This window comes from Trichechus manatus, unplaced genomic scaffold (assembly GCF_000243295.1).
Source record: "Trichechus manatus latirostris isolate Lorelei unplaced genomic scaffold, TriManLat1.0 scaffold00113, whole genome shotgun sequence".
NCBI classification, from domain to species: Eukaryota; Metazoa; Chordata; class Mammalia; order Sirenia; family Trichechidae; genus Trichechus; species Trichechus manatus.
In genome coordinates, this window is record NW_004444049.1 from 6374161 (window position 1) to 6394822 (window position 20662).

A 20662-nucleotide genomic window follows, 5' to 3' on the forward strand; every position below is an offset into this window, starting at 1 on the left:
AGCTACTGCAGCGCGTAGGGGCCGGGACCTATGGCGACGTCTACAAGGTGCGCCGGCGGCGGGCGGGCAGGCGGGCGACCGGGAGGAGGGTGCGGGCTCCGCGCCCCGCCGGGGAACCGGCCCCCAGCCCCGCCCCCCCTCATGCTGCTGCGCCCCCTCCGCCCCTGCAGGCCCGCGACACGGCCACGTCCGAACTGGCCGCGGTGAAGATAGTCAAGCTAGACCCAGGTGAGGGCCCGGGGCCAGGGCCTCTGCGCCGGAGCGAGGGCAGCGCGCCCGGGCGCGGGTGAGGGGGCGGGAGTTGACACTCCGAGACCCCCAGCAGGTGCTGTCGTCTGGCACCTGTCTGGCCCAGAGGAAGGCACTCTGTGCCCATTTTGCAGATGTGGGCACTGAGTCAGGGCGACCTCTATGTTGCCCCATCCCATGATGCCCTGTGCTCCCCAGGGGACGACATCAGCTCCCTCCAGCAGGAAATCACCATCCTGCGTGAGTGCCGCCATCCCAATGTGGTGGCCTACATTGGCAGCTACCTCAGGTGAGGCTGCTCCCTTCTTATGCCCCCCAGGCAGCCCCCATGTGACCCTGCCGTGTGCCCACCCCAGCTCTGTGTCCCCCCAGGAATGACCGCCTGTGGATCTGCATGGAGTTTTGCGGAGGGGGATCCCTGCAGGAGATTTACCATGGTGAGGCCCAGGACTCCAAGACACCAGGCCCAGAGGGCCACAGCCTTCCCCTGGCAGCAGGAGAGAGCCCGGGCTCAGGCCCTTCGCCCCCATTGACTTGCTGTGTGACCTTGAGAGAAATGCTGTCTTTCTCTGGGCTCCCGGTCCCAGGCTGTGCAGGGAGGGGATGTGGCCAACACTCCTTTCACCCAGCACTGCCTGCTTTCCCCCACACAGGGTGGCCTGGGAGGATCGGCTTTTCCCCCAACCCCCTTGCCAGCCCTCACCCCTTCCATTTCAGCCACCGGGCCCCTGGAGGAACGACAGATTGCCTGTGTCTGTCGGGAGGCCTTGAAGGTAGCTGAGCCCACAGAGCATCCCCACCCCCCAGTCCCCAGGAGCTGTGGGCAGGGAGCCCAACTGGCCAGTAGGGGGTGGGTGGTGCTCCAGACAGGGCTGACCTGAGGGGCTGTGGGTCCTGGGGGGTAGGGGCCCCAGCCCTGTTGCAGGAAGCAGACCGTTTCCCTCTCAGCTCAGTCACTTCCTGTTTGGGGAGAGGGGAGGAGGAAGCAGCTTGGGTGGGGGGCCCCAGTCCTAAGAGGAGGTTCAGGACAGGTGGGATGGCACAGAGTAGGGCTGCTCTCAGGGATTCCTCTTTGTCCCCAGGGGTTGCATCACTTGCATTCTCAGGGAAAGATCCACAGAGACATCAAGGTAGGGATCTGGCCAAGGGCATTGTGGGAGGGAGGAGGAGGCTCCTTCCTCTAGCGGCACCAAACAGGATTTTTTCTTCTCCATTCCCGCAGGGAGCCAACCTTCTCCTCACCCTCCAGGGAGATGTCAAGCTGGGTCAGTACCCGGGGACAAAATCAGGGTGAGGGTTCTGCGGGCACTCCTGAAATCTTAGATCCCCTGTTTGAGTCCTGGGTATCCTCGGGCAAGCTGCTTTACCGCCTTGTGCCTCAGTTTCCCCACTTAGAACGTGGAACAGTGCTCTTTTCCTGCTATAAGTTGGATGAGGTTGGGTCTGTACACAGTCTGATGCAGGATCAGATGCTCAGTCAGGGTGAGGGGTGGTTGACCCCTCCCAGGAGGGACATGGTCTTGCTTTGGGCCTGTGGCAGCTGTGGCTGGACCTGGACGGCTTCCCTCTGAGCCCTGCCAGGTGCATCCTGACCCTGCACCCTGGGTGGAGTGGCAGCCAGAGGGCAGGTGAGAGTTGCTGTTTCCCCATGCAGCTGACTTTGGGGTGTCAGGCGAGCTGACGGCGTCTGTGGCTAAGAGGAGGTCTTTCATTGGGACTCCGTACTGGTGAGACTGTACCTTGGGCAGGGGGCAGGGGCCACAGGTGGGGTACCCAGTTATCCCATCTGTGACCCTGCCTCTAGGATGGCCCCGGAGGTGGCGGCTGTGGAGCGCAAAGGCGGCTACAACGAGCTGTGTGACGTCTGGGCCCTGGGCATCACTGCTATTGAGCTGGGCGAGCTGCAACCTCCACTGTTCCATCTGCACCCCATGAGGTCAGCCCAGCACAAACCCCTTGCCTGGCCCTGGCCTTGCTGATAACCCTTGACCTCTGACCTCACACCCTCCACAGGGCCCTGATGCTCATGTCCAAGAGCAGCTTCCAGCCGCCCAAACTGAGAGACAAGACTCGATGGTGAGGGTCCCCTGCCCCCTCCTGGGGCCCCCTTTTCAGCCAGGCCCCATGGGGAGGAAGAGCCTTCTGCCAGTTCTCAGGGTGCACCCCAGGAGCCCTGCCGTCTTTGGCCCCCCACAGACTATCGGAGTGAGGACTTGGTGTGACAGGGAAGAAGGTGGCCGAGTGATGACAGATGGGCTGCTGTGTCGCAACAGCAGTTGTTGCTCAGGCAGTGGCCCTCGGCCTCGGGCTGGCTCCTTCCTGGGCGGGCCCTGGCAGCTCCTGCTGGTGGCCAGGGACCGCTGGCAGGATGCCCTGCTTGAGGACTCACCTGGGTCTGGGGGCGGGGTCTCTTGTGCCCACCAGGACCCAGAATTTCCACCACTTCCTCAAGTTGGCGCTGACGAAGAACCCCAAGAAGAGGCCGACAGCAGAGCGGCTTCTGCAGGTGGGAGGCAAGGGGCGGGGGGCTTGATGCTCAGAAGCAGGGCCCCAAGACCAGCAGCCAACCTGATCACCCCCCTCAACCCTCCAGCACCCATTCACAACCCAGCAGCTCCCTCGGGCCCTCCTTACTCAGCTCTTGGACAAGGCCAATGACCCCCACCTGGGAACCCCCTCCCCTGAAGACTGTGACCTGGAGGTAAGTGGGGAGAGCTGGGGAAGCGGGTCATGGCCAGCCTGGTTAGAAGGAGCCAAAGGTGACATAGGGCAAGTTCCCTTCAGCTTGTCTGTTCCAGCACAGGGACCCTCCCTTCAGACAGTAGAGCCCAGCCTAAGAGCTTCTCCTCAGCCGGAGCTGGGTCTGCCTCCCTGTAGCACTTCTTGGCAGGTCTCTGCCCTTGGGTCTTGCCTTGCCTGCAACACTAGCTAAACCATCTTTTTGCTTTCTGTGTGATTTTTAGCAAGTGTCTTGACTTCTCTGTGCCCGTTTTTCTACTTCTGAAGTGAGGGTGACATTTTATCTCATGCTCCTCCGAGAGAGTTTTTGTGAGAACATAGCGGGTCCACATGTATGAAGCCCCTGGTACGGTACCTGGTGCAAGGCATGGGCTGGGTATGCGGCCACTATTTTTGCCCTTTCTTAGACTTATGACATGTTTCCTGATACCATCCACTCCCGGGGGCAGCATGGCCCGGCTGAGAGGACCCCCTCGGAGATCCAGTGTGAGCCTGCGGGAATGGGGGGTTTGTGGCTTCAGTGGAGAGGGCCAGTCCTGAGACCAAGGCCCCTAACTCCTGTACCCTGGGCCCCCCAGTTCACCAGGTGAAATTTGGAGCCCCCCGCAGAAAAGAAACGGACCCGCTAAATGAGCCGGTAAGGGGCTGGGTAAGGAGGGTGAAGTGAGGGGTGGGGTGAGGGCAGAAATGGGAGGGCAGAGGTGAGGTGCTCAGACCGAGGTGCAGGCCTGTCCCACCTGGGTTCTGGGAGCTGAGGCTCCTTCCAGCACCAAGCCCTTCTGGACAGCTGGCTGGGAGGTGGCAGGGTGACCATGCCTTTCTAAAAAGGGGGCCTCTTGCACCCCTGAGGGCCCCCTACATTCAGCTACATTTCTGCCTCGTCTGTGTCTTCGACTCACTGCCTCTCACTTTCAGTACCTCTCTCTGCTCCCACAATGTGTTAGTCTCTCTGTCCTTTGCTCTCCCCGTGTCTGTGTCTCTCGCGTTATCACTGTCTGTCTGTCCCTCTCTTTTGCAGTCTCTTAGTCTCTGTCTCTCGCTGTCTCCTGCCTGCTGTCGTCTCACTGTCCGTCTGTCTTCTCTCTCCTACCATCTCTTGATTGCTGTCTCACGCTGCTTCTCTGTCTCTCTGCCCCTCCCCTGGCCTCTCTGCCTCGGTTTCCCCACAGTGGGAGGAAGAGTGGACGCTGCTGGGGAAGGAGGAGCTGAGTGGGTGAGTAAGGAAGGGATGGAGGCAGCGGCGGGGGAGGTTGGGGTGGCAGGGAAGGCTGACCTCTGACCCCTTACACCCAGAAGCCTGCTGCAGTCTGTCCAGGAGGCCCTGGAGGAGAGGTGAGGGGCTGGGGGTGGGGGAGGGGGCAGCCAGGCCCAGGCCAGTCACACCTCCCGCCTCATTTCTCTCCACTTTGTCGCCCACAGGAGCCTGACCATCCGGCCAGCTTTGGAAGTCCAGGTATGGGGGGAAGCAGAGATGGATGTGGTGGGGGTGCTGTAGGGGGTACTGTTGGGGCCCTGCTGCTAACAGCCAGTCTGGCCCTCGATCCTCCTACCAGGTGCTAGACTCCCCAGACGAAGCCATGGGAACCATCAAGCGGGCCCCATTTTTGGGGCCGTCCCTGCCTGAGCCTCCAGCTGAGGACTCTCTATCCAGCCCTCCAGGTGAGTCCCAGGCGGGGAATGCTGGGAGGCAGATCCAGGGCGCTGCCGGGGCTGGACATCACAGAGGGTCTGTGCCTGCAGGGACCCCGCCTCTGCCTCCACCAGGCCCTGACAGCCCCCCACTGCTCCCCACCACCTGGGCCACCATGAAGCACCAGGCAGATCTCGAGGTGAGAAGTGCTACGGGGGGCTGGGGTATGGGGAGGCTGGGACATCACCTCAGCCCTGATTCCCTCCCTCCCTCCCAGAGATCATCCTGTCACGGGCTCCCCCCGACCCCCAAGGTGCACGTAAGTACTTGCCCCACAGCCCACAGCCCTGCCCCTCTGCCCCTCGTGCCCCTCTCCAGCTCTGGCCCCCCCACAGATGGGTGCCTGCTTCTCCAAGGTCTTCAATGGCTGCCCCCTGCGGATCCATGCTGCCGTCACCTGGATTCACCCTGTCACCCGGGGTAGGCCAGGGTCAGAGAACCAGGGAAGAGGCAGGAGCCCAGGACTCTCCTGGCCGGGGCCAGGGGTGTGACTGACCTCTGACCCCTACTCAAACCCGCAGACCAGTTCCTGGTGGTGGGGGCTGAGGAAGGCATCTACACGCTCAACCTGCACGAACTGCACGAGGACACCCTGGAGAAGGTGAGGTGGCGGGCAGCTGTGGAGGGCATGCGGCTCGGGGCCTGGGCACTGACCCCCGCCCCCTGCCCTGTCCCTCCAGCTGATTTCACACCGCTGCTCCTGGCTCTACTGCGTGAACAACGTGCTGCTCTCGCTGTCAGGTAGAGGGCGGGGCGAGAGGAGGCAGGCCTGCGGCACCCTGGCTCCACAGCCCCTACCCACCAGCCCCCTCTGAGTCTCCTCCCACCCTCCCTGCAGGGAAATCCACGCACATCTGGGCCCACGACCTCCCGGGCCTGTTTGAGCAGCGGCGGCTACAGCAGCAGGTTCCCCTCTCCATCCCCACCAACCGACTCACCCAGCGCATCATTCCCAGGTCAGGGCCCCTGAGGGCCTAGCGAGGCAGAGGGCCAGAGCCGAGGTGGCATTGTGCATTGTAGCCTCACCTGTTCCTGGGACTGTTGTGGTCTTAGACACGTGACATTGCCTCTCTGAACCTTAGTTTCCTCATCTGTCAGGGCGGTTGAGAGCCTCCTTCCTCCACGCCCCAGGCTTGTTGGGAGGCAAGAAGGAGACAGTGGATGTGAAAGGGCTTTGCAAACTGCAGAGGGACTACCGTGCTTCATAGGATGAGGGGCTTAATTTAACAGTTAAGCAAACATTGCCTGAGCACCTATTATATGCCAGGCCTTCTGCTGGGCTCGGGGATATAGCGAATCAAACGCATCCTTGTTTTCAAGAAAGAGGCTGAGGTGGACCCAAAAACAGACAGTTAAGAGCTGATACTGTGGCCATTGAGGCAGTGGTGGCTCAGTGATAGAATGCTCACCTTCCACGGGAGACCCAGTTCTGTTCCCAGCCAATGCCCCTCAGGCACAGTCACCACCTGTGGGTCAGCAGAGGCTTGCGTGTTGCTGTGGGGCTGAACAGGTTTCGCTGAACTTCCAGACTAAGATAGACTAGGACGAAAGGCCTGGAAATCAACTCCCTAAAACCAGCCACTGAAAACCTTATGGATCACAAAGGTCCAATCCACAGTTGATCATGGGGATCATTCTGTTGTGCATGGGGTCACCGTGAGTCAGGAGCTAACTTGACAGCAGCTAACGACAATGCTGAGGCCATCTAGAGGGAGAGCTGGGGGTCGGGGGTGGTTCAGAGAGCTGGGCAAGTTCATAGATTTTCAAAGTGCCTAAAGGTTTTCCAGGTAGATGGGTTAAGGAACAGCACTCCAGGCAGGAAAAAGCAATTGCAGACGTGTGCAGGGGTGAAGCTGCTTGGGCACCTGGACAGCTACAAGGCTGAGGGAGGAGGAGGAGCAGTGGAGCCGAAGCTGGAGCAGTGGAGCCAAAGCTATACCGGTGGCTGAGCCCTGCCGGTGGTGCCAGGCCAAGGATTTGTCCAGCTAGCAGTGGGTACCACGAGTGTGTTAGAAGGATCACTTTATATGTCAGAATTCTTTTTGTGGCTGATGATTCTGCTCGCTGGCCAAGCTAAAATGGAACTTAATGGCTCATGTAACCGGACAGTCCGTGAGTAGATTAGCTTCAGGCCTAGCTGGATCCAGGCCTTCAACGGCACCTCTTGTTTCTGTTTTCTTTTTGTTAACTTCATTCTCAGGCAGGCTCCTCCCTCAAATGATGGCCACCTGTAGTCCAGGCCAGCGTTCCAGTAGCCAATGGCCCAGTGAAACTAGAACCGCTGTTTCGGAGGAATTTCCACAGATATGCCAGGGCTGATTCTCATTGGTCTAGCTCAGGTCCATGCCCACCCCTGAGCCAGTCACAGGGGCCCCAGGGTGAGGCACTCTGGTGGCCAGGCCTGGGCCATGTGCCTTCTCCTGGAGCCTGGGGGAGGGGGAAGGGGCTCATCAGCCCCGCTTAGAAGGAGGAGATGCTGGACAGATGAGAACAAGAGGCACCTGCTGTGCCAGCCCTGGTGGACGGTGGGAGGGGTGAGTTGTGGGGGAGGCTGACAAGAGGACCTCCGGAAAGGAGGCCCACGTCATGACCAGAGATGAGGGGGTTAAGCTTAGGCATGGTGAGAACTGGACAGACTGGGGCAGTATTTAGGAAGTGGAATCGGCAGGATTTGGTGCCTGAGTGGAGTGAGGGGGAGGGAGGGAGGGAGGGATTGGGGACCTCCAGAGGAACAGCTCAGCTTTGTCGTGTTTTATAAGGTGCTGGGGGCGGTCCAGGGTCACTCCCTTAGTCGTTCAACAAATATCTCCTGAGCACCGCAGGCACTGTTCGGGGTGGGGAGGAGGGATATACGCATGAACTAAAGAGCCCGATATCCCCCCTGCTACCTTCCCATGACTTTCTTGTGGGGGGAGACAGATGACACACAATTGCCCAGGGAGGGGGGAAATGGTATCCAAAGAAGAGCAAGCAGGGAGAAAGAAGGGCTGGGAGGGCTGTGGTTTTAAACCGGGTGTTCAGGGAGGGCCATGCTGAGAAGGTGCTGTTTGAGCAGAGACTTGGAGCAGGTGGGAGAGTGAGCCCTGTGGGTCTCTGCGGGAGGGCATCCGGGCAGAGGGGCTAGCCAGTGCAAAGGCCCTGGGGCAGGAGCGCCCCTGGCCTGTTGGAGGAACATCATGGAACCCGTGTGGCCAGAACTGAAGGAGTGAAGGGAGATGTGGCCTTGTGGCCACTATGTGGCCTTTGACTGTGACTCCACGTGATCTGAGGGCCACCTCGGGGTGTTTAGCAGAGGAGTGACGTGAGCTGCCCGAGGGTTTAACAGGATTGCTGTAGCTGGAGAATAGACTGAGGGGTGAGGGTGAAAGTAGGGGGACCCGTAGGAGGCTATTGCGGTGATTCTGGTGGGAGGGAGTGGGGGCTCGGCCAGGGTAGCACGGAGGAGGTGAAAAGTGGTCGGATTCTGGATCTCATTTGGAAGGGAGCCGACGGGATTTCCTGATAGATGGGTGGTGGATGGAAGAGAACGGGGAGTCAAGGATGACTCCAAGGTTTTGGCCCGGAAGGCGGGAAGGATGGAGCTGTCATCAGCTGGCAGTGGAGCAGGTTTCGGGGGGAGAATCTGGTGTTATCACATTGAGCACAGATTAGTGTGCGGGCAGCTGTCCTTCAGGGGTTGGCTGGGTGGGACTGAAGTTCTGCGGAGAGGGGGCCCAAGTTGTGGGCTTAGACGTTGTCAAGGCCGAGGGGGTGGTGACGGAAGCCGGTGGACCAGGCTGGGAGGGTGGGGAAGCTAGGCCAGAGGCTGTCCCGGCTGGGAGATGTCGAGGGCCTGCCCTCCTGGGGCCTGGGGTCCGGGGCTTCCTGAGTTCAGTCCCCAGTGAGCCCTGCTTTGCCCCAGGACCTGCAGGAAATGGCCCACCAGATCTGCAACAAGCCCCAGGTGGCTTTGGCTGTGTGTTTGGAAAATCAGAGTTGTAGTGTCCACTTTGAACATTAAGAAGAATGGAGAATCTGAATTGTTGGGAGGAAAAACAAACACCAAAGCTGTGCCTCTGTTTCATTTGCAGGCCGGTTGGGGAAGAGAGTGGGAGGAACGAGGGGAGAGGGAAGAGCCGAGGGCAGAGGGGCCTGGCAGTGAGAGGCAGACTCCTCGGCAGGGGCCTGGCAGAGGTGGCAGACGGGGCCATACACATGGAGCCCCATTCCCCAAAGGAAGAGAGAGGCTCACAGGGTCTCCTGGGAACTTGGGGGATCCCAGTAACCAAGGCAGGGACCCCTCTGGTGACTGCCCCTTGCCGTTTCCTCCCAGCCACTGGGCCCACGTGGCCTCAGCCTTAGCCAGGGCAGCAGATGGCACGTTGCTTGCCATCTTCTTGCAAGTCATTCGATGTCCTTGGGCCTCTTTGCCCGTCTGTGAAATGGGGTGAGTGTTGGGGGTGGGAGGACAGGGCCGTAAGCACTCTCTGCAGCCCATGGAGTGGAGCCTGTGTATGTCCCGGCCCCTCCATGCTCTCATGTCTTACTTTCTTCATTTATACCCTGCTTTCATCTACAAAGGATTTCCAGAGACTCAGAATAGACAGAAAAGTCTAGTTGGTGATGGTACAAGCTCACCCTTTCTGAGTGCCCACAGGGTGCTGGGCGCTGCTGAGCCCTCCCCTGTATTTACTCTTTCAGTCCTCACAGCAACCCTGTCAGGTGGGCACTAATGTTACCCCATTTTACAGATAAGGAAACTGAGGCATGGAGAAGCTAAGTGACTTGACCAAAGTCCCACAGTTAGCGGTCATTCTGTGATCGAGACTTTTGGACTCTGGAGACGCTCCAGGCTGTAGCAGTGGATGCCGGAGCCACGAGACTGCCTTCAGATCCCATGCCCTTCACCAGCTGTGTTACCTGGGCATGTCACTTTGCCTTTCTGGGCCTCAGTCTCTCACCTGTGAGGCAGGGATGATAGTACCCACCTCGTGAGGCTCTCCAGGGCTTTGCCCACAGATGGTGCCGTGACACATGCCTAGTTGTCCCCTTGCAGGCGCTTTGCCCTGTCCACCAAGATCCCTGACACCAAAGGCTGCCTGCAGTGTCGCGTGGGTAAGAGCTGGGCCAGGCGGGCCCGGGGAGGGGGCTGTGGTACAGGCCAGCCCAGCACCCACTGCCCACTTCCCTTGCAGTGCGGAACCCCTACACGGGCAGCACCTTCCTGCTGGCTGCCCTGCCCACCAGCCTGCTCCTGCTGCAGTGGTATGAACCACTGCAGAAGTTCCTGCTGCTGAAGGTGTGGGGCAGGTGGCTGGGAGGGACCCCGGGACCATCAGGCGGGGGCAGCAGGGGCTGGGGGTCGGATGGAGACCTGAGTACCTTGTTGCCCCCCAGAACTTCTCCAGTCCCCTGCCCAGCCTGGCAGGGATGCTGGAGCCCCTGGTGCTGGATGGAAAGGAGCTGCCGCAGGTGTGTGTGGGGGCTGAGGGCCCCGAGGGACCTGGCTGCCGCGTCCTGTTCCACATCCTGCCCCTGGAGGCCGGCCTGAGGCCTGACATCCTCATCCCGCCTGGTGAGCAGGAGGCCAGGCTGCTGTGTGCGTGCCCGTGGAGTGAGAGAGTGAGCAGACTCTCCAACTAGGTCCCCCACAGCCTAGGTCTCCAGGGAGACCTTGGGGCCAATGGCAGCTGAGTGGGGCCCACCTCAATGAGCCTGGGCTGGGCTTCCAGAAAAGATGCCATGGAACCAAAGGGCTTGGCCACTGAGAACAAGTTGAGCAGCACTGTGCTGGGTTGTCGCGAAGGGGCTGCAGGGACAAAGCTGAGCCCAGGCAAGGCAGGGACAGAGGCCCTCATTTTGAGCCAGGAGGCAGGATACTGGGTGCTAGGACAGTTGGGGGGCACAGTGAGTGTGGTGGGTACCAGGGGGAGGGCAGACATGTTGGCTGGGGCTGCACACACAGGCTTTTATTCTTGGTCCTCACAATGGCCCTGCAAGGAGGACATCATCTTCCCTGTGCTGCAGACAGGGAACCGAGGCGCAGAGGGGTGCGGCGACTTCCCCACGGTCACGCCGTGACTGAGGCAGGAAGCCTGGTTCGCCTGACACCACAGACCCTGGCCCTGACTCCCCCTCTGCCCCCTGCGGGTCCAGGGACCAGTCACTCCCCACTCTGGCCTCGATTCCCTCAGCTGCTGCCTGAGACTTGGTATCTGGGCCCACAAGGGCTGTTGTAAGGCTGAAATGTGATTGTGCCCAAGGCTGGCTGTAGCATGTCCCCTGTCCTCTTGGGTGCCAGAGGGGGTTGGTGGCTTAGCCAGGCCATGTGTCCCTGTTCTGCTTGCAGAGGGGATCCCAGGCTCAGCCCAGCAGGTGATCCAAGTGGACAGGGACACAGTCCTGGTCAGTTTTCAACGTGAGTGCATCTGGGGTCAGGAATGGGGCCAGTTGAGCATGGCAGGGGGGAAGCCATGCGGGTCGGCCTTCCCAGAAGGGAGCCCCCCATCCATCCTGGCCCACCGCCCTCTCCCTGTGCAGGCTGTGTGAGGATTGTCAACTTGCAGGGCGAGCCCACGGCCACGCTGGCACCTGAGCTGACCTTTGACTTCCCTATCGAGACGGTGGGTGAGTGAACCAGAGGTAGGCGGCGGGAGCGTCCCCAGCTAGGAGCACATGGTGTGCCCCTCCTGAGAGCCTCCCTGGTCACCCACAGTCAGTGAGGGCCTCTGTGGCCCAGATTTGGGCCCGCCCGGGGTGTGTCTGAGGGACCAGCCTCCCAGGGCAGGAAGTAGGGCTAATGGTGGCCCCGCCCCTCCAGTGTGTCTGCAGGACAGCGTGCTGGCCTTCTGGAGCCATGGGATGCAAGGCCGCAGCCTGGGCACCAACGAGGTGAGTGGGCTGAGAGGCCCGGTTGTCCACCCACCCTGCTGCTACCCCCAACTGTCGCCAGCTCCTAGGAGAGGACCTGCCAGGGTGGCCTCAGTGTCCCTTTCTTCCCAGGTGACCCAGGAAATCACAGACGAGACGAGGATCTTCAGAGTGCTTGGAGCCCACAGGTGGGACACAGAGGCCCAGCCTCCCCTGCAGCCTTCCCTGAGGCCAGAGAGGGGATGGTCATGGCCAAGGGGTCCCCCCGCCCACTCACCTCTGGTCCTCTCTCCCCTCCAGAGACATCGTCCTCGAGAGCATCCCCACTGACAACCCGGGCGCTCACAGCAACCTCTACATTCTCACGGGCCATCAGAGCAGCTACTGAGCGGCCCTAGACCTCAGCTGCAAGCCCCTACGGCCAGCGGCCTCCCGGAGCAGAGCAGCCCAGGCCTCCGGCTCTGCTGGGCGGAAGGGCAGAAGAATCCTGAGAAGCATTTTGGGGCCTGGGAGGGGAGCACACCCCACACCTCTGCAATAACTGGACCTGATGAAGCTGCTGTCACACCCGCACACCCAGGCAGCCCAGTCCCCAGTGGCCCTAGGCAGGGGCCCGGGGCAGGGCGGGCCAGACCTGGGCGACCCATTCCATTTTGTTCCACATTCCCTTTCCACACTTTCTGCCAAGAGCCTAGCCCTACACGCTGTCCTAGGGAACATGGTATTTAAAAGAGAGAACTATATTGGTATTAAAGATGGTTTGATTTTGCTCTGCTGGTCCCTGTGGGGGGTGGGGGCTGAGCCCAAGCCTCATCTCCCTCCACCCTCCCTCCAGCACACCTGTCTGTGGGCCCCAGGGCTGTGGGTGCATGACTGCCTCAATACAGAAGCCAGGGGGGGAGGAGCGGCCGGGGCCCCAGCAGGCATCTCAGGCACCGGGTCCTCCTGTGTGCCCCACTCAGGATCTGGCCCCAGCTCTGCAGTTGAGGACTCTGTGGCTTGGACCCCAGGGAGTCATGTGGATGGATGAAGCTGGTATAGAGGCTTAGGGGGGCCTTGAACAAATGGGCTCTCATCCAGGGCACCCCCTGCCCCAGAAAAAACCGTACCAGGTCACCTGTGAGTGGGCCCATGGAGGCTGTTGGCCTTGAGAGACAGCAGTGACCACTAAGTGGGGTCCCTGTCCCAGTCCTGGGGCTGCCTCCCTGGCTCCCACCCACTGCCCAGGCCTGTGTTAGGCCAGGGACAGCTGAAAACGGGAGCTGTCATCAGGTCTGACTTCAGGGAGATCAGCCTGCATCCATTTAACAGATATTCCCTGAGGCCCTCCTCGGTGCTAGGCCCTGGGGTCATGCCAAGATGTGGGCCAGCCCCTGGTGAGGGGACCCCGAACTGCTCCTGAGCCTGCGTCTTGAAGGCATGCCCGCCCACGGCTGAGCTTGTCTTTACACTGTCATTGTCCCATGGCTCTCTCAGAGGGCTCCAGACCCCCAGGGCCAGCCAGGGTGCCCGTCACCCCAGCAATGACCAGGCTGTTCTTTGCCAGAGCCAGGGACTAGGCCAATGGGTGGATGAGGCCAAGGAGGCAGGATAGGGATGACCTTCACAGATGTGGGGTGCAGGAAGGCCCTGGCATGATTGTCACCCTCCTGGTAGCCAAGGCCAGCATCTGAGTGACTTCTCTGCACCCAGCAGGCTCTCAGGGAAGATTCACTGAGCGAGTGAAGGGACAAGTGAGTGGGTGGTGGGGACACGGCAGCTCATGTGAAGAGACTTGGTGGCACAGTGGTTGTCACATTATCCCCTTGGACACCCTTCAACAGAACCCCAACTGCTGTGACTTCAGAAGCCTCTCAGGGCTTCTTGGCTGAGATGGGGAGCCAGACCAGGGGAGGGGCTACATCTCCTGTGCACCAATCACTCACATCCATGTTCCCCGTGAGGCCGAAAGGAGGGCGAGAGGCCCCTTCCAAGTTCTGAAGGTACGTCTGCACCCACCTGGAAGGCATCTGATGGACCAAACAGGTACAGAGTGAATTCCTAACTCGCAGATTTCCAGGAGGCGGTGCAGGACTGTTGAGGAGTGCAGCGATAGAGCCCCCACTCAGCAGAGACCCTGGTCACAGGTATCCTGGGGGCTGCATCCACAGAGCAGCGGGCAGCAGACGGCACCACTTTGTGGCAGGTCACCCCAGCCCTCAGCTGCCCCCATCCTGCAAGACCAGATTCAGAGTCTGAAAAGGAGGGTAGGGGTATCAGGGTACAATGTGCTGAAGTGGAGCAGGGGGCATGTGAAAAGGGCCAATGATAAAATGGCTACTTCCAGCAAAGGCAAGCCACAAGCCAAAGAAAGGCCAAGAACACTAACATTGTTTCTTGTTTTACGTATTTTTTAAAAGTAGCATTTGCCCATAGTACAATTTTTTAAATACAAACAAGATACAATGACACTGGTGAAGGCTTTGTGTCTATTTTCACCACAATTAAAAGAGATAAGATGAAGTCTCCTCACCCCTGACCCCAGCCACCCAGGTCCCAGTTACTGCAGAATCCTTCTACAGGTATTTACGCATATTTAGGAAATTTGGTGTGTTTTATGCCTACCCTTCCTCCCTTTGTATACACGTGGTAACACAGTCCACATGCTGTTCTGACCTCGCTTGCCCTTTTCAAATTTGTCCTATTATTAGTGCTTCCCCCTTGGATTTTTTTCAGTAGCTGCTATGTTCCTATGCCCATGTCACTCGCTACGTATTCCAGTGTTTCTACTGGAGACATCCCTGAAGTGTCATTGCCGGGTGTTTGTCACTGTGATAGTTGTTGTCAAGTTGCCCCCTGGGGGGAGCCTGGGAGATGAGTCAGATCAGCACTCCTGTGGGAAACCAGAAGAGGCATAGGGCACCCCAAAACCCCAGGATGTTTGGGTAACTGGCCCACATCACAGCCCTCCAGGTGTGAGGGCCAAGGAGTGACAATTAGAACGTGCTCTTCTGGACCGTGAGGGGCTTGCTGTGTTCGCTGTAGCATGTCTAGCACCTGGTCACCACCTGGGACCCACAAGCCGTTGCCGTAGAGTCGATTCTGACCACAGAGACCCTACAGAGTGGAACTCAGAGGGTCTGCAAGGCTGTAATCTTTTTTTAAGTTATTTATTTATTTATTTATTTTTATTGTACTTCAGGTGAAGGCTTACAGAACAAATAGTTTCTCATGAAACAGTAGTATACATATGGTTTTATGACATTAGTTAACAGCTCCACAACGTGTCAACCCTCTCCCTTCTCAACCTTTTTTTTTTTTTTTTTTTGGTGAAAATATACATAGCCAAAGATACACCATGTCAAAAACTTCTACATGCACAGTTCAGTGACATCGACTATGCTCTTCCAATTGTGCTGCTATTCTCACTTTAGATGAAGGCTTACAAAACAAAATAGTTTCTCATTTAACAGTTAGTACATATGTTGCCCTATGACAATGGTTAACAACCTCACAATATCTCAACACTATCCTTACTCAACCTTGGGTTCCCTATCACGAGCTTCCTCGTCCCCTTCTGCCTTCTGGCCCTTGTCCCTGGACTGCTGTGCCTCATTAGTCCCATTTGATTTTATGGGGCTGTCCACTCCCAGGCTGAATGGTGAACCTCGGAAATGACTTCACCACTGAGCTAAAAGGGTGTCTGGGGGCCATACTCTAGGAGTTTCTCCAGTCTCCTTTAGGCCAGTAAATCTGGTCTTTTTTTTTTTTTTTTTTGGTGAGTTAGAATTTTGTTCTACATCCTTCTCCAGCTCTGTTCAGAACCCTCTGTTGTGATCCTGGTCAGAGCTGTCAGTGGTGGAAGCCGGGCACCATCTAGCTGTACTGGACTCAGTCTGGTGGAGGCCTTGGTAGCTGTGGTCCATTCGTCCTTCGGACTAATCTTTCCCTTGTATCCTGTTCTCTTCATTCTCCCTTGCTCCCGAAGGGATGAGACCAGTGGAGTATCTTAGATGGCTGCTCACAGGCTTTTAAGACCCCAGACGCTACTCACCAAGGTAGAATGTAGAACATTGTCTTTATAAACTGTGTTATGCCAATTGAGCTAGATAAGGCTGTAATCTTCAAGGAAGCAGACTGCCACATCTTTCTCCCACCAAGGGGCTGGTGGGTTTGAATCGCCAACCTTTTGGTTAGCAGCCAAGCACTTAACCACTGCACCACCAGGGCTCCTTTGGGACCCAGTCCAAAAAACCAAGCCCACTGCCATCAGGTTGATTCTGACTCGTAGCAACCCTATAGGACAGACTAGAACTGCCCCATAGGGTTTCCAAGTCTGTAATCTTTTACAGAAGCACACTGCCACATCTTTCTCCCTCAGAGCAGCTGGTGGGTTCAAACTGCCGACATTTGGGTTAGCAGCCGAGCGCTTAACCACTGCGCAACCAGAGCTCCTTTTCTGGGACGCAGTAGGCCCTCAATAATGCTTTCCCTGTGAAGGAACAAACACAAAGAGGAAGCCTGGAGCAGGGCCCCTGGACTTGGCCAGCTGTCCCATCTTGCTGAGCTTCATTCTCCCCAGGTATACTATACCCTCAGATCCCTGGGGGTGCAGGCGGTTTACGCTTGACTAAGGAGCCCTGGTGGCACAATAGTTAGGCGCTCGGCTGCTAACCGAAAGGTCTTCAGTTTGAACTCGCCAAGAGGAAAGACCTGGCAACCTGCTCCCATAAAGATTACAGCCTATAGGGCAGTTCTACTCTGGCATATATGGTTACTATGAGTCGGAATTGACTTGACGGCACACAACAACAATAACCTAAAGGTTGGTGGTTCAAACCCACCCAGTGGCACCACGGAAAAAAGGCCTGGCAATCTGCTTCCACAAAGATTACAGCCAAGAAAACCCTACAGAGCAGTTCTACTTTGTAGCGCATGGGTTTGCCATCAGTCAGAATAGACTTGATAGCAACAGGTCTGGGTTTTTTTGTTTGATTTTTAATACTATATTGTAAACCTACCTGCAGGGCTGTTGAGGGGATTAGAAGTAATATATATAATGCAACAACGTGGATGAATCTTACTAATGTAGCAATGAATTAAAACAGCAAATCTCATAAAACTGCACACGGTACGAGAGCACTTTGTAAAGCGCAGAAGCAAAACAAACCACGCATTGTCTGGTGACACAGGCACACGTGACAGAACGCGAGTAAGAAACCAAGGGGAGGAAAGCGCGAGTTCCAGACAGTGCTCCCTGGCGCTCAGGTTGGGTGGTAGCTTCACGGGTGTCCAATTTACAACTCATTTCCTAACTCACTTAGGTGCCACGCATCCTTTTGTGGGTATCAAATATATTGTGTAAAAAAATGTAATTTTAAATATTTAAAAATAATTACTGAAACCTTTCAATGACTAAAAGCAAAAACAAAAAAAGCTAAGATAATCCTTTCCTAATGACAAAGTGGAGAGGAATCGTATCTGTGTTCTTTATAGAACTATGGGCAGAATCCTTTCCCTGTAGTTGACTTCTTCTATTAATTATTGTTTAATAAACAGGTTTAGCAAGGTATACTTAACATAAACTGCACAGATTAAAAATGTACTATTTGATGAGTTTTGACGTGTACACTCGTGAAACCATTACCACGATCAAGATAATGAACATTTCCATCATCACTTTCAAAATTCCCTCGTAGCCTTTTGTAATCACTCCCTCCTGCCCCTCCTAACCTCCCCATCTTCTGTCTGTCGCTGTACATTCATTTGCATTTTCTAGAACTTGCATAAATAGAATCACACAGTATGCACTCTTTTTTTGGTCTGGCTTCTTTCACTTAGCATAATTATTTGAGACTTATCCATGTTGTTACATGTATTAATAGTTCATTCCAGTATTCCATTGTATGGATGTACCACGTTTGTTGATGGGCATTTGGATTGTTTCCAGTTTTGAACTACTAGAAATGAGGCTGCTATGAACACGCATGTACAAGTCTTTTGTGAATATATATATATATATATATACATATATATATGCTTTCATTTCTCTTGGGAAAATACCTTGGAGAGGAATAGCAGGGTCATATGGTAGGTATTAACTTTTAAGAAACTTCCAAACTGTTTTCCAAAGTGGTTGTCCCATTTACATTCCTACCCACCAGTGTAGGACAGTTCCAGTTACTCCACGTCTTCACTAACATTTCATATGGTGTCTTTTTTAATTTTAGCCATTCAAATGGGTGTGCAATGGTACTGTACAGTGGTTTTTGAAAAAATAGAATTTATTTTTGTTGTTGAGAATATACACATCAGAACATATACCAACTCAACAGTTTCTACCGTTAATTCCGTGACACTGATTATATTCTTCGAGTTGTGCAACCATTCTCACCTCTTTTTCTGAGTTGTTCCTCCTCCGTTAACATAAACTCACTGGCCCCTAAGTTTCCTATCTATTTCGAGCTGTTTGCATAGTAGTTTCAATTTGAACTTCCCTAATGACTAAGGCCGTTGAGGATCTTTTCGTGTGCTTATTTACCATCCTTTGGTGAGGTGTCTCTTCAAATCTTTTGCCCCTTTAAAAAAATAGGGCTGTTCATTCTTACTGTTGAGTTTTGAGAGTCTTTTATATATTCTAGTTAGAAGTCTTTTATCAGCTATGTGATTTGCACACATTACTCCATTTTTTCTAATTTGTACCTAAGTCACAAATTCTACTATCCATCTGTCCCTAGTTCAGATTACCTTTAATAGGAAGCTGTGAATAAACATGGTTGTCCAGAAAAAAAAAGTTACAGGAAGTATGTGAGTCCTGATGGTGCAATGGTTAAGAGCTTGGCTGCTAACTAAAAGGTCAGCACTTCAAATCCACCAGTTGCTCCTTGGAAACCCTATGGGGCAGTTCTACTCTGTCCTATAGGGTTGCCATGAGTCAGAATCGACTTGGGGACAATAGGTTTGATCTGTTTTTGGATGTGGGTGTTCACTCCATGGTAGATATTATTATTCCTAATTGGGATATGGGATCACATGCAGGGCTCTCCAAAGGTTGGAGAGGAGATTCATTCCCTCCAGGCTTAGCCAGCTGTATCTTGTCCAGGGCCTGGGGGTTCTGAGCTATCTAGAGTTAAAACACAGAAAATGCCAGGGATTAGTAGGAAAAGGCTGAAACTGCTCACCCTTGGATAAAGCCAGGGAGCATAGGTGTCTGAAATCTGTGTGCAGTTCTGGCCCCTGAAGCTCAGGAGATACCACATGAAAATCTACTGTGTTCTCTGAGCTCATGTAATCTGCATAGTACCCCATAGGGTAATGCCATCGTCTATATTCTGCAGGAAAAACTGAGGTATGGAGAGATGAAATGACTCCCAGTTGCCAGCTGGTGGATGGCTGAAGCTGACTCCAACTTGCCTCAAAACTGGGAAGCGCTTGCTCAACACTCATCAATCAGAAAGTGGCATGGTTTGGATTTGAATCCTTTTCTGTCCAACTCAGGAGTCTCAGTCAAATAGAAACTATATGACTGTGTGACCTTGGGCTAGTTCTTAACCTCTCTGTGCCTCAGTTTTCTCATCTATAGAGGTTAATACTCATCTCACGTAACAGAATGCTTTCCAAAAAAGAAATTCACAGTAGTAGGTGCTAACACATTTTGTTATTTTGATGGTTATATATAGAGATTCTTCTATCACTTTAACTGGCTTTTTCCTAGGGAGGCTGTGTACCCTTCCGTGTTTCTTAGCTATTTGGATTAGCTCTTGAAACTCGTCTATTCATACTCTTTGCTTATTTTCTATTGTTTTTGTTTTTGCTAATTAAAGAATTCTTTGCATATTATAGATATTAGCCCTTTATCTGTCATATATGTGCCAAACATCTTTACTAACCTATCATTTCTGTTATTTTATCATGCAAATTTCTTGTGGTAAGCAAGTATATCTTTTATTAGTAGTTTGAGTTTCCTGTCTTCCTAAAATCTTTCAACCCCTAAATTACCGTTACAGTCTCCTAAATTGTAATCTGAATGTTTGTTCATATTTAAGACTCTAGACCATCTAAGGAGCCCTGGTGGCACAGTGGTTAAGAGCTTGGCTGCAAACCAAAAGGTCAGCAGTTCAAGTCCACCTGCTGCTCCTTGGAAACCCTATGGGGCAGTTCCACTCTGTCCTATAGGACCACTATGAGTCAGAATCGACTCAATAGCAATGGGTATTTTATGGGTTATACCATCTAAGGAGAGCTGGTGGCACAGTGGTTAAGTGCTCAGGCTGCTAACCAAAAGGGCAGCAGTTCGAATCCACCAGCCCCTCCTTGGATACCCCATGGGGCAGTTCTATTGTTCTACAGAGTCACTATGAGTTAGAAGTGACTCAACAGCAATGGGCTTTTATACCATCTGCGGCATGATGGATCGCTTTTGTGCGGCCTTTCTAGCCATGGTCTTGTAACTGCCCAGTGACTGGTCAGTTTGCCATCTGGCTAGGCTTGAAATGAGCCACCCTAGAGGAAGGAAAGCGAGGACTCCACCACCAAGGAAGAACAGCCAGGAGCCAATATGTCATTTGGACCCGGAATCCCTGCACTGAGAAGCTCCTGGAACCAGGAGACGAGAGAGAGAGATGCAACAATGAAGGCAGCGAGACTCTACAGCAGAGACCTGGCAGCAAGAGATTGCCGCCCTCAGAGAGAGAAAGCTGAGTGCCTTTAGGCAGAAGCCTAGGGCCAGGGAGAGGTGTGCCTGCGAGCACTGCTGGGAAGAGGCTATCCTGATGGAAGAACTGTATCCTTGAGTGTTCCTGAACCTGTATCGTAACCTGTTACTTCCCTAATAAACCCTATAATCATGGGTATTGTCTGTGAGTTCTGTGTGGCCATTGCAATGAATTACTGAACCCAGCAGAGAAGTAGACGATGCCATAGGAGGGACAGTTGGTGTCAGAATTGGTAAAAGTGGCAGAGAGAGGAGGCATGTCTGACTCTGCCCTCATAAAAATCAGTCTTGGGCTGTTCATCTTGATTCTCCTTCTCCCTTCTGAAGTCACAGGTCAGGCAGGGTCCCCACACCATTTTTTACACCATCTAATAACTAAATCGGAACCCTCGTGGTGCAGTGGTTAAGAGCTCAGCTGCTAACCAAAAGGTCAGCAGTTTGAA

General features: G+C 54.8%; 1 protein-coding gene across 1 annotated transcript in view; it reads left to right on the forward strand.

Moving 5' to 3' along the window:
* The window catches only part of MAP4K2 (mitogen-activated protein kinase kinase kinase kinase 2), a 13176-nt gene extending 882 nt beyond the window's left edge, over window positions 1-12294 (forward strand). The window contains exons 3-34 of the mRNA XM_023738125.1: window positions 3-47; window positions 171-228; window positions 448-538; window positions 622-686; window positions 967-1022; window positions 1332-1379; window positions 1472-1514; window positions 1904-1976; window positions 2054-2185; window positions 2263-2325; window positions 2674-2755; window positions 2843-2950; window positions 3396-3474; window positions 3567-3625; window positions 4158-4201; window positions 4282-4320; window positions 4408-4441; window positions 4542-4647; window positions 4729-4817; window positions 4896-4937; window positions 5014-5098; window positions 5200-5279; window positions 5359-5419; window positions 5517-5634; window positions 9714-9772; window positions 9853-9956; window positions 10055-10232; window positions 11007-11075; window positions 11198-11284; window positions 11478-11548; window positions 11660-11715; window positions 11828-12294. Of these exons, the coding sequence (XP_023593893.1) occupies window positions 3-47; window positions 171-228; window positions 448-538; window positions 622-686; window positions 967-1022; window positions 1332-1379; window positions 1472-1514; window positions 1904-1976; window positions 2054-2185; window positions 2263-2325; window positions 2674-2755; window positions 2843-2950; window positions 3396-3474; window positions 3567-3625; window positions 4158-4201; window positions 4282-4320; window positions 4408-4441; window positions 4542-4647; window positions 4729-4817; window positions 4896-4937; window positions 5014-5098; window positions 5200-5279; window positions 5359-5419; window positions 5517-5634; window positions 9714-9772; window positions 9853-9956; window positions 10055-10232; window positions 11007-11075; window positions 11198-11284; window positions 11478-11548; window positions 11660-11715; window positions 11828-11915 (2412 nt within the window). The 3' untranslated portion in view covers window positions 11916-12294. The remainder of the gene's footprint in view (window positions 1-2; window positions 48-170; window positions 229-447; window positions 539-621; window positions 687-966; window positions 1023-1331; window positions 1380-1471; window positions 1515-1903; window positions 1977-2053; window positions 2186-2262; window positions 2326-2673; window positions 2756-2842; window positions 2951-3395; window positions 3475-3566; window positions 3626-4157; window positions 4202-4281; window positions 4321-4407; window positions 4442-4541; window positions 4648-4728; window positions 4818-4895; window positions 4938-5013; window positions 5099-5199; window positions 5280-5358; window positions 5420-5516; window positions 5635-9713; window positions 9773-9852; window positions 9957-10054; window positions 10233-11006; window positions 11076-11197; window positions 11285-11477; window positions 11549-11659; window positions 11716-11827) is intronic.
* Window positions 12295-20662: the final 8368 nt, after the last annotated feature.